Source organism: Equus asinus, chromosome 8 (genome assembly GCF_041296235.1).
Source record: "Equus asinus isolate D_3611 breed Donkey chromosome 8, EquAss-T2T_v2, whole genome shotgun sequence".
Lineage (NCBI taxonomy): Eukaryota > Metazoa > Chordata > Mammalia > Perissodactyla > Equidae > Equus > Equus asinus.
Window position 1 is genome coordinate 32,608,679 of NC_091797.1, and position 12,804 is coordinate 32,621,482.

Below are 12,804 nucleotides of genomic sequence, written 5' to 3' on the forward strand. Positions count from 1 at the left end.
TAAAAGAGGTAAAAGAAAGTTCTAAAGAATACAGAAATAGGAGATATGGGGAGCAGACATTACCTCCAGGGCTACGGCAAAGTACCCAATAAGGAAGAAATTTGGGAGAGGACCCCCCAACAAGACTGAGATTCAGAGTTTATTGGAAGGTAGAGTTCACTGACATGCCACTGGTGGGCAAGATTGGTGGGCAGGAAACCTCCCACTGGGTACTGGCAAGATTCCCTGGGAAACAACCTTCTAGATAACAGCCTGCTGCAATGCCAGACAAATTCACCAAAAGTGAGAGAAACTGGGCCTTCTGCAGGCCACTGGCAGTCTCATCATAGAACCAAGAAGAAAAGTACCAGAAGTAGAAGAGAAGCCGTTTCTTCTGCTATGACTTGCAGTGTCCCCTCCAGTTCACTTTACTGACAAAGGCTAACATTGTGCCAGATAGCAAAGAAGAAATGTTTATGGAGTCCAACTTGAGTATCACAAAGCAAGGCAAATACAGGGTGATTTGGAACTGAGAGGCAATAAGTTGATAACTGGCACAGTCCACATCTTTGGCTATTCAGCTTCCATATATATCACTTTACACACGTTTGAACTTCCATATAACAACACAACAACTCTATATTTTCACCCATCAAGACAAAGCTATTCTTACAAGTGAAGAAGTTCTCACCCTTTCCCCAAAAATGAGGAGACAGACAGTTCCAGTCATTGTATCCAACACTGCTATATTATTTACTCCTGAAATTCACAGTCCCATTGACTACTCTGTTACCCAAAGACTATATTACAAACATAATCTCCAATAACTTGAATAAAATCATAAGAGTAAGAATAAGAGAGAGGAAGAAATGGATAGTAAATACAAATCAACACGCACATAACAAAAGGACTGCAAAGCTATTACAGTCCTTTTCCTACAATTGGTTACAGGCCAGAATCATTATCTATGACTTCCTTCTTCCACTGCCCATTCCACGTCTTCTCGTCTCACCCAGAACCACAGTTGGTCAGAGTTCTCTACCTGATGGAGTGAATACTCCTCCATTCCTGATGGTCTGATTTCTCAATAGTCCTGCTTCCTTCTACTTGTTATGACTTCCCATTAACCTTTACCATTGGACTTGGAAGTACTAAGAGGCAGTATATTGATAACTAGAACCAAGCTCATGGTCAAAGCTTTCTGCAATTCACCTTGCATCTGAAAATTATCTTCTTCATTCACACCTTAATTCTGGTAGCAGTTCTCTTCTTTCCACCTGGTGTTGACACAAAAGAAGAATCTAGATTCTTCTCCTTAATTCCCTAAATTAAAACAGCATAAGTTTTTCACAAGTAACAGAAATTTACTGAGGTTTGGAAAAATTGGCGTGTTTAATCCATCCCAGAATAGGAAATATGTAAAGCAAAATAATAGAATCCTCTTAAAAGTCCATCAGCCATCCATTTCCCTGGTAATTTTGGATGTTTTTCTGGACAGATAGTACTGATCCTCCAAGATAGAGGTGGGGACCCACCCTCAGCCTCTGGGTTCTTCTGCACAAACTCAAGTTGGATAAAGTAAACTCTGCTTTATTCTGCAGAGTAATTCAGCCCCTCATCCCCTTTCATACCTAAACAATAAAAAGATCTCATGAAATATTTTTTATTATTGGAAAAAAACAACTTCACATAGTAAAATTCAGCCTACCCCAAACCAGCTCAGTCCACTTTTATAATCTGCTACCTGAGCACAAGGCATGAACTAACTATTCTCATAATCACATCCCCAGCAATCTGCATCTATAGCAGGAGGACAAGGCTCCTAGCCATCCAGAACTCACCTCAGAGGCCTTTGCCACAGGGAGTCCGCAGCTCTCAGAAGAGCCATGGTGAGGGCTCTGGGACAGTGATGGGGCCCTATATGGACACAGCCTCAAGGTTTCAGGGGAGTAACGGAGATTCAACCCCTAGAGGAGCACTATCAACACCAGAGCCTGAGCTGAACCCCTCCCCTGGGAGGCTCACAGGCTCTTCCACAGAAGGAGAACTGTTAAGGGGCACAGGGAACCCCTCAGGCCCACCCACCATGGGGCAGATGGTCAGGGACACATCTCCTGACTTAAGCGTGAAGTATGGAAAGAGCATCCCAGAGAAAGAAGCCTGAGGGAAGGAGAAAATGTGGGAGCCATCAGTCATGTTATAGAAGGAGACATCCCCTTCATTGTAGTCCACGAAAACCCCCACCCTGTGGGGAACTTGCCTAAGAAATAGCAAAGTCTGAGGGATAGTACAGGCACAATAATTCTTTTCATAATGCCCCACAATCCAGAACCCCTTCTCTGGGCACTCTCTGTACCAGCCCTTTCTTTTCACATCTTTGCTACAGACCCCCAGAGCCCACTCGCTTCTGTCTCCACTCCTGACCACCACCTCCCAGTAACAGCGCCCTGATGTGATGCCCTCAAGGCCCAAGATACTGCAGCTGCCTTCTGAGTCCACACAGGTGTCCTTCCAGGTCAGACTCATCTTTTCATGAGAGACGGCAAGGCTGGGATGGGCAGAGCCTGGATCCAGAGTGACAGACCCTACAGAGAGAGTTACCAATCATGCAAGGCCCTCCCCTGCCCCACAACAAGGGCATACAACCATCCCCCAGACACTTAGCTGCCTGGAGGGAGGGCTAAGCCTCCTGAGATGAGAGCCTTGTGACTCAAGCCTATAGCCCTCCAAGCAGGAGAAGAAACCACAAGACTGATTTAGGGGGTAGATATGTCAAGGGCCCTTGAGGACCAACTTGGACTCCAAGGGCTGAAGTAGATCTATTTAGCATCTAGTATTAGCCACAACCCACCAGCCCCAACTATGTGACTATCACTGCCACATCCCACACCACCACCACTGATGGTGCCAGCATCTATGTCACCACAGGGATCTGAAGGAGAGCCAATGCGGGCAGCAGTAGGAACACTCAGCAAGAACATGAAGTCACTCACAGGCCTGGAACTTCTCCTTCCGCCAATCTAGAAGAGAACCACACATTTCATATTAGGGATTTGCATAGACTATACACAACAGGGTCAGCATCTAGTCTTCTGAAAATCACTGATACAAGAGCTACAGAGGAAAATATTTTGATACATTTATTTATTTTTTACACACACAGCCATCATGCCGCAGCCTTCCCATGAAGGCTAAGCCATGAAGCTTAGTACTCAGGGATTGAGAGGATGGATATCAATCTGAACATAAAGATCATTGCCCAGATTTCACTACCAAATTATGCTTTCTCAAGTCCCTAGTCACATATTCATCCTGAAAGCTAGGTTTTCTTGAGAAAGTACTGAATAGATCAAAATTTCCGAGGCCTCCATTTAATTATCAAGAACTAATTGAGCTGAACTTGTAGGTTGCCTCTAAGCCATGGGTAGAGAGAATACAACTTAGCTGAGCTGAACTCAGAAGATGACTATAAACCATGAGTGAAGAGAACTCAGGATACAGGATCAGAGAAATCTTGCCCAACAGGAGGCAATGCAGAGGTTTCAAGGAAGGGAGATAGATGGTCAAAGCAGGAAAGACACACATTCAGTGAGAGGACAGACACTAATGAATTCTCTTACCCTTTTCACTGGGTGGGGAGAGCAAAAACATCCCTATATATAGGGGATAAGCCAAAAATATTAGAGCTAGTCATCTACTTCCCCCTCTAATTGCCCAGATAGATCGAAAGCTTCCAGGAGAAACTCTATGTGGTAGGCTCCCAAAGATGTCCATGTTCTCAACCCCAGAACGTGTGAATATGTTGCAGCAAAGGGAACTTTACAGACGTGGTTAAGATTAAGGATCTTAAAATGGGGTGAGGGGTATGTGGAGAACAATGCCCCAAACAGCTAGATAGGATCTGCCCCTCCTCAGCAGACCCCAATCCTAGGATCTTAAGATCTAAATCATGCTAGTCTCCCCAGGGTGAGGACCTCATATGACTAAGGGGAAAGCACAGTGAACTCTCTCCCTCACTGATGTGAAACCACACAATCTCTTCCAAACTCCATAGTCCATTTTGGGAAGAAGAAAAGAAGACCACTGACCAAAGTAAAGCCTATATAAGTCATAAGACCCTGAAATGTCTCCAGTGGGAGAGTTGTTGCCTCCAACAGAGTGGAGACTCAGGAACAAGATTCAAACATTTATAGAAATAAGTAAACAACATTTTCTTGCACATTTGGTATGTAAATTTGTGACCACCATTCCCACTTATACAGGTTCATTCAGAGAAATTGGCATTTCCATCTCTATTGATTTGCTTGATGGAAATAAGATCACATAAAATGACTGGGCTGATCCATGTGGCCCTTTAAGAAAAATGAACTTTAGTTTACTTGTTCTTCACCAAGACATCAGTTAACACCCAGCTATAAATTTCTATCTCATAATTGATAGAGATTACCAAAGAAGAAGAAGGAGAAGGACAAAAGAGAATTGGCCTTTAATTTTGAGATTCTACAATGTGTTGAGTATTATGCTATTCTTTACTTAATTTCCACAGCAAATCTTTAAATTACAAATTATTTCTCCAATTTTATGAATAAAAAGAGATCAGATATTTATCAACCTCACACTATGAACCTGTCCATATGAAAATGTTGATCCTACTGTATGGCATTTGTCCATACAAAATAAAAGGGTATACAAGTATACATTAAAACACATGCACTTTAACTCAGCAGATAAGGGGGAGAAGGTAAAAGAAGACTATCTGATCCTGATTTTTAACAAATAAATCCCAGGAAAAATCAGTAAGGTTCCCTAAGGTAGATTCCTCACTCATCTGGTCCCCAGGCCTCCTTCACCTGCTGGCTTGTCCCTCTCTGTTCTCACAGTTTACATCTCTGAGGGTAAACAGAAACATCCAGAGCAAGGAAAGGGCGTGTTACACAGGCTCAGAGGGCACAGATCCTTAACCAACCCCAGTGCTAAAGGGTCCTCTGGATAATGCTTCCTTGCTCTAGGATCCCCCATACCACACTCCTGCCTTGCCTGTTACTGGAAGATTGAGATGGTCTCTTTATCAGAGGCAAATTCAACTAGATGATTATTTCAAAATGGCTTAAAAATAAATATAAGTCTTTACCAAAATTTCTCACAGAGGTACCAAGGAGTTGATTACATTTCATGCACCGAAATAACTTGCAAACCCTCTGTGTACTCCCCAACTCAAACCACCAGGGCTATGACTTGTGGTCTCTCTTCCACTGCTCCAAGCCTCTCAAAAATCTCTACAAGGCGAATCTCGGGCATCCTACTTCTTTTTCATGTCCTCCTCTCTTCCTCCTCCTGGTCTTTTCTTCCCTGATTTGCTCCCCACTCTTTCTCTGGTAAACCATTTTAACTCCTCTATGTTTCTCCTTTCCCAATCTTCAAATATTGCCCCTAATAAACACAACCAGGGCTGAGCCCATCAGACAAACGCAGAATTCTCCCAAAGGGAGATAATGATTGTGAACAATTACAAGTTGCATTTTGTTCCTGTTATACAAACATATACACAGAATTTTGCATATAATTTCAGATCTTTCCCAGACCCTCACACCAGAAGTCCATAAACATCCTGGAGGTTCTGGACCCCACATTCAGAACACCTCCTCTACAGCAACTAATTCCTCAGCAGCCAAGGAATCTTGGAAGAAGAAACTCAGCTTAAACAGGGAGTCAGAGCATGAGGAAGCAAAGAGAAGACCAATATCCCAGAAGAAAACCAAAAGTAGATCCAAAAAGGGGAAGAATTTGGGGACAAGAAGGATCCAGAACCAAGGACCCCCTTAGGAAGATCTGAGTCCTAAGCAGGCAAGATTTCTGAAATCTTCTAGAGATCAGAAATTCCTGACCTACATAGTCGTTTCCCTGCTCCAGTCTCTCCTTATAACTGACCTCTCCTTTCCCACTGCACCAATGAGAAGCACCAGTTGAATGAGATGTTTTGGGGGGTGTTCTAACCTTAGCAATGACCTGCAGCAGAGGATGGGTCAGAATGGAGACAGATCTGTGTTCTCAAGGAGGAGTCCCTGCAGTCTTAGAATGGAGGCTACAAAAGTGACAAGGAAAGCAGGGACATCAACCCATAGAGAAGGGGGCAGGGTGGAGGCTGGAGAGGTGAGGCCACAGGAAGCTCAGAATCACTTACCCGCATACAGCTGGGCCTTCCTCCAGGCTGAAAAAGAATACACCCTGGTGAGACGTTGGCCAGAACAACCCTGCTCAGCATGAATCTACTGGCCCTTGCCTCTCCTCTGTTCTACAAGTGAGACTATCTACAGGGAGAGAGCTGGAGAGAACATGACCTCCTGCAATGTGCAGACAGCAGAGTGTTGTGGGATATTCTCTGGACCACAGGTCAGGAAGTCTGCATTACAGGTTGAGCTCCACACTGTCTTGCTGCTGCTGTGTGACTTTTGGCAAGTCACTTAGCTGTTCTGTGCCTCAAAAACCTCAAAAATTCTTATTCTATCTGCATTCACTTTTGCAACTAAGGATCAAAAATTGTACTGTGTGTGAAAATATTTTAGAGAATATAAATTGTTCCATAAATGTAAGAAAGCACTGTCATATCCAGTCTTATTCTGGCAAAGATATATCTACAAAATAACTCAAAATGGGGAATGATGTAAACACAGAGATATAAGGTGAGCTCTGGGGTTAAAGTGGCCAACCTTTCTCAGATAAAATATTTCTAGAGATAAACATCACTATTCTGGGACATTGACAACTCATCCTGCCACATTCCCATGCTTGGTCAGCCCATCACTTCTGGATCAGCACCTTCAGGAAATGGAGAGAACAGACTCTCCCAGGATAGTGTTTCAGGAGTCACACTCCTAAACTTAATGGTCCCATTTATGTATAGAGCTCCTTTAATGAAATCTCAGGGCAGCTGGCTTTCGGCTTCCAGGTACTGACTGAGAGCTAAATGCATTGAAGGCTAGAAAACTAACAATATGGTGGGTGGGTCATGGTTGGAATAAGACCCAGGACACATGACAAACTCCAGAGGCCACCATCACACTCAGGTTCCCAAACACTGGGTGGGAAATGGCGTCCCAGATCTGGGAGAGCCCAAGGAGCAGGACTGTGCCTCCCACCAGCTTCCATTTCTGCCCCTAGGTAAGGGGGTCCACATGGCTGTGCCTAGACAGAAACAAGGAGAGGGGACTCACCAGCCAGGTAAACTGATTTCCTCCAACCTGAAAGACATCACATAGGAAACAGGTGAGCTAAGAACCAGACTGTCTCTTACAAAGGGGATGCTGAGAGTTCAGGAGGAAAAGCAGGACTTACTGAGATCTGCCTGGAGTTCATCTGAAAGAGAGTGAAAAAATAAGCATGAACTCCCACCCATAAGAAAAGTAAAAACTGTGTGCCTGAAGAACCTACAAGAAAGAATCTCCCTGTACCCTAGAAGAAATTCCAACTCCAGACCCATCTGAGCCTCCGTGGCGCCCCCTGTCCTCTCTGGATCTCCTTAGCCACCTACTCTGGGACAAGGGCTCTGGATCTCCCTGGAGAACGAGAGCCCTAGACTCCAGCCCTGTGGTCAGCTTGTCCCTCTCAGCACCAGCTGCCACCCTTGCCAGCCTTGGACCTGTCCTGCCTCACCTATGGCCTTCAGTGCCTCCTCCTTTGTCTGACAGTCTTCTTTCTTAGCCTGGCGCAGATCATCCTGTTTCTGCATCTCCTGAAACTTTGCAGAACGTTCTCTCTTGGTGCAGTAGCCAGCCCCAAGGAGTAGGAGCACCAGCACAGTCAGGCTCACCATAAAAGCCAGCTTCCACGGAGAGGCCTGGGGGAAGAAGGGCTCTACAGCCCAGCCAGAGACCCCATTAGGGGTAGAGCCCTGGGCAGCCCAGCCCAGCACACTCAGGGATGCTGGCCCCTTCCTCTGGACCCGCTGGGAGCAGGGAGCAGCACTGACCTGGGATGAAAATGGCCATCGCCTTCTCCTGGCCCAGGATAGGGTTAAGGATGGAGCAGGTCACATTCCCCGCAGAGCTGTCTCTCACCACCAGAGAGGCTTCCACACTGAACAGCCCTTCCTCATCTTGGGCATGGGCCTCAGAGAATGCCAGGAACTTCTCTCCACTGAGGTCCCTCCATTGCACCTGGGGCTTCGGGAACCACCCTGAGGCCATGCACACCACGCGGATGCCATCCTCCTCCAGCCCTTTGATGTACACCTGAGGGGCAGAGCCCACACCTGCAGAAGGTAAGCGGGAGAAACATGGGAGGCCGCCTAGGGCCCAGGGATCCCAGTAGTGCCTACATGTGCACAACTCCAGGGGGACCCATTCACATTGCATTCTGGGGGCTCTGTGGGAAGGCCACCCCCTCCAGGGAGCAAGGTAGCAGCCCTGCCACGTGGAATAGAAGGAAGGAGCATAGGACCCATTGGAGGCACAGAGGGCAGGGGCTCGTCTCCCCCACCATGCAGGTGGAAAGGCTGATGCTCAGAGGAAACAGAAGGAATTTAGTCCCAGGTTTTATCCTTATCCTTCACTCTTATCGCCTCACATACTCTCTCAGCACATCTCCTCCACACCCACTGCCTGTCTTTGTAAATCACTTCCAAAATTATGTCAATTGACAACCCTGTCTCCTGAACTCCCCTCCCTTATATCCATGTCCCTGTGGGTTATCCTTACCAGGATTCCTCACATACACTTCAAACTCAATATTCCCAAGCTAAATTCATGATTTGGTCCAAGCTGTGATAGACTAATTATGTCATATTCCCAATGCGTCATGCTTCTTTATATCCAGCTCACCCTCTGCCACATATTTTTAGTGCCTTCACACTCTGCCTCTGGGCTCAATCATGTGACTTGACGTGGCTCAAGCAGAGTTTGTAAAGTGCCTGTGCCTTTGGGCCTGCCCTCTGCCATGGGAAGGATGTGCTTGGGCAGCCTTTCCAGCTGAAGCTTTCCTAGATCAGCCAACAGCCAGACGGATAAAACCCACGAGAACAAACCCAGCCAAGGTCTGCATGGTGCCCTCTTCAGCTGACTATAAGGACAAATAAAAACTAAAAGTAAGAGGCTTAAATCTCCCTGTTGAAAATAAGGGAACAGATTCCCCTCCCCTCTTTCTTCTTAGAGCATTTACTTTAGAAAACTTGTAATTGTAGGTACTTTCTCCCCTCTTTGAAATGCATATAAATCCTTTTTGAAAACTAGCCAGGTCTTTTGCCAACTTTATGACCCAGGAATGTCTTTCTCAAGGACCTCAAAGCCATCTCTTGGAAATGTAAACAACAAAAGAGGTAGCACTCCACTTTCCCCTTCCTGTGGGAGGGTAGGAGCCTAACTTCACTGGGCTCCATGCTCCAAATTGTAAAACCACCTCCTGTCATGAAGATATGAGAATTTGCCTTTTTTCTGGATAAAGCCAATTAGCTAACATAGATGTTCACCTCAATTACCAGGTAAATTTAGAGTAAACTCTGTGCGACAACTGGTGCTGTCAAGTCCTCTTACTTGAGGATTAGTTATTATTTATCTTGAAAACATGTATGTAATGGATTGTATCTGCTTGGCTTCATAAATGGGAGAGATTTCCTTCTGTCTTTGCAATCTCTTAGTAGATTGTCAGTGAAGTGCATCACATTCTGGTTTAATGCCCATTCAATTAAAAAAAACTGTTTTCTTTCTCTACCACCTTTGTGAAAGGATTTCTGGGTTGGGAGGTTTTGTTTTTGATATTCCCCCAACATAACCAAAGATGTCTAAGTAAGCCCAGTTAAGATTAGCCAAATACAGCCCAGATTAGCTGAACTTTCTTAATGCCTGATTTAAATAAATGGTTACGGCTGTGTGCCATTGAGATTTTTGTGGTTGTTTGTTACACTGCTTTATTATGGCAACAGGCAACTAACGCATAACTATCACTATTCCTACCACTAAACAACAAACCCTGAGAGACTCTATAATCCCCTCTCCCCCTTCCAAACTCTCTGTGTCCCCAAATCTACTCATTTAGTTGGGTCTACTTTCTAAACCTCTCTGATGTCTGATTCCTCCTGTCCCACCCTACTGCTGCTTTCTGAAGTCAGGCAGTCATCCTTTCCACCTCATAACTGCATCCACACCTCACCTTGCTCACCTTCCATCCATCCTCCTCACAGCTGTCAATCAAACATTCCCAGTACTGCTCTGTTTAAAACTTCTCAGCAGTGCTTCCAAGTTCCATAACACAGCACACAAAGTCTTATTCGCTCTGGCATCTGCCTTCTCTCTCAAACTCCTTCTCTCCTCTTCCCGCCCAACTTCTACCACCTGTGCCCCTCAGGGCCCATGCACTCCAGCCCCAAGGACCATTTGATTAACTGCTAATAACCACAATCAACATGCTCTATGTGTGCCCTGCCTTCTCACGTTCCAGTCCATCAACCTCAAGGGCTCTTTGGAACCTTGTCTGGTGAACTCAAGTGCCTGCTCAAGTGTGAACTCCCTAGGAGCTTCTCCCGATCAATACAGGCAGCATTAATCAACCCTTCTCTGTGCACCCTATACCAGAAACATCTCTTTATTCCAGTATTGTCACTTCTTACCACCTTCCCATTCACTTCTCTTACAAACCATGACGGCTTCCTTGTGTACCCAGAACACACCTACCTCTGGGGTTTCACACTGGGTGTTCCTTATGCTTGGAACTCTCATCCCCTAGATATCCACTTGGCAAAAACCCTACTTTCTTGAGCTTTTGCTCAGCTTGTCAATAAGGCCCACTGTGAGCCCCTATGTAACACTGAAGCCTGTCCTCCCTCCCTACTCCCACCTTCTGGTCCCCTTCCTCTGCTCTACTTGGCCATTTATTCTAAGTACTTAGCACCTCCTAGCATTCTCTATAACCCATTTATCTATTTATTTATGTATTGCCTCTAGAATATAAACTCCACAGGGCAGGGATCTTTGCTTGGTTCACTGATGGACCCAGGAGCCCAGAACAGGACCTGGCACATAGTGGGGGTTCCGTATATTTGTATTGAATAAATGAATGAGTCAATGAGCCTCCTTTTACACATCTCTAAAATGATGGGCTGATCTACATGGTCTGAGTTTCCTCCCAACTCCAATACCTTAGGACTCAAGAACATAGATCAAGTCACCAACCTGCCACCTTCAGTTCCAAACTGGCCTCTTCATAGAAGCCTCCCTTTCTGAAGAAGCAGGTATACAGCCCATTGTCAGAAGCCTGGACCTTGCGGATTTGCACTGCAGCCTCCCCCTGGGTGAGGAGGTCCCTCACCAGCGAGGTCCGCCCTGCATACTGGGCCATCTGCTCCTCGTTCTGCTCCCGCTGGTTTTGATAGACGAACACAACTTCTGAGAACTTGGAACGGAACCACCTCAGCTCCATGTTCTCCACACTCATGGTCGGGGACACACGACAGGGCAGTGTGATGTCCCCGCCTAGCGTTGCCACAATGGGGTCTGAGGGGCCAATCACGAAGAACTCCTCTGTGGACACAGACATAGAGGTGAGAAAGTTGGAGAGATGCAGACTGGGGACAGGGAACACACACGATCAGGTGGGAAGGCCCAGGCAGGCTGGAGGCAAGTGTCAGATCAGCTGACCTGATGGATTGAGCTATAACAACTCTGAACCCGGGCGAGATCTTCAGACCACAACTTCGTGACCCAGAAATGATGCCAGGGACCGGCCCTGTGGCTGAGTGGTTAAGTTCACACACTCAGTGTCAGCAGCCCAGGGTTCACTGGTTCAGGTCCTGGGCACAGACCTACACACGGCTCATCAAGCCATGCTGTGGAAGCATCCCACAAGGAAGAACTAGAATGACCTACCACTAGGATATACAACTATGTACTGGGGCTTTGGGAAGGAAGAAGAAAGAGGAGGATTGGCAACAGCTGTTAGCTCAGGGCCAATTTTCCTCACAAAAAAAAAAGAAATGATGACCAAGAGACTGCCTTATCTGCCTGTGCTCTTGTCTTCACAGCCTTCCATGAAGGACTCTAACTCAGTGGCTTGCAACCTGCAGCATGCATCAGAATCACCAAGAGGGCTTGTAAAACACAGATTGCTGGGTCCCACCCCCAGAGCTTCTGATTCAGTAGGTCTGGAGTGGCCCCAAGAATGTGCATTTCCAAGGAGTTCCTGGGGATGCTGATACTGATGTTCCAGGGACCACACTTTGAGAACCACAGCTCTAACCCAGCCCCTCCAGGGACAGGACTGAAAACTGACCAAAGAGCACAGCAGTGGCTCACATCAGAACTCTTTGATCATTCAGCCACACCCAGGAACTTCCCCACTCCCACTCTTAACTTTACTACTGGTGCCCATGTCTTTCTCCTCTGCTGAATTACATCTGTAACTAGAGCCGAATGCTATTTCCATTAGAAATCTGCCCTCACTCCCACCACTCACAGGAGCCCAAATCACTGCTTGTTAAAAAAGAAGCTTCACCCTACTACCACCCCGTCAGAGCCCTTGGCCTTCTGAGGCCTGGTGGACGAGCCACAACATGACTATTCTGCAGGACAAGCCTGCTGGACCTCCGAACAGCGACTTCTCACCTCCTGTGCTGTTCGACCTTGGCCTGAGTCACCATCGTTTCTCACTTGAGGGATGACAGTGACTAGTCTCCCCATGTCTATCCTCTCCCCACCCCTACATCTGGGACCTTTTTCACCTATAAGTAAAACCATGTCCCTACTCTACTCAAAGCCCTGCATGGCTCCCCAGCGCCCCCAATGGCCCACAGGCCTGATAGGGATGACCGCCAGTACCTCTCTACCCCCAACTCCTGATTCT

General features: G+C 46.4%; 1 protein-coding gene across 4 annotated transcripts in view; it reads right to left on the reverse strand.

Moving 5' to 3' along the window:
- Nucleotides 1-1,627: 1,627 nt before the first annotated feature.
- Nucleotides 1,628-12,804, reverse strand: part of LOC106831012 (butyrophilin subfamily 1 member A1-like) — a 35,554-nt gene continuing 24,377 nt past the window's right edge. For all 4 annotated transcript variants that reach the window (XM_070515215.1, XM_014840985.3, XM_070515214.1 and 1 more), the window contains 8 exons: nucleotides 11,139-11,486; nucleotides 7,946-8,227; nucleotides 7,630-7,830; nucleotides 7,312-7,332; nucleotides 7,191-7,217; nucleotides 6,161-6,187; nucleotides 2,973-2,999; nucleotides 1,628-2,564 (listed from right to left, as the gene is read on the reverse strand). In XM_070515215.1, coding sequence (XP_070371316.1) covers nucleotides 1,921-2,564; nucleotides 2,973-2,999; nucleotides 6,161-6,187; nucleotides 7,191-7,217; nucleotides 7,312-7,332; nucleotides 7,630-7,830; nucleotides 7,946-8,227; nucleotides 11,139-11,400 — 1,491 coding nt within the window. In that variant the 5' untranslated portion in view covers nucleotides 11,401-11,486 and the 3' untranslated portion in view covers nucleotides 1,628-1,920. The remainder of the gene's footprint in view (nucleotides 2,565-2,972; nucleotides 3,000-6,160; nucleotides 6,188-7,190; nucleotides 7,218-7,311; nucleotides 7,333-7,629; nucleotides 7,831-7,945; nucleotides 8,228-11,138; nucleotides 11,487-12,804) is intronic.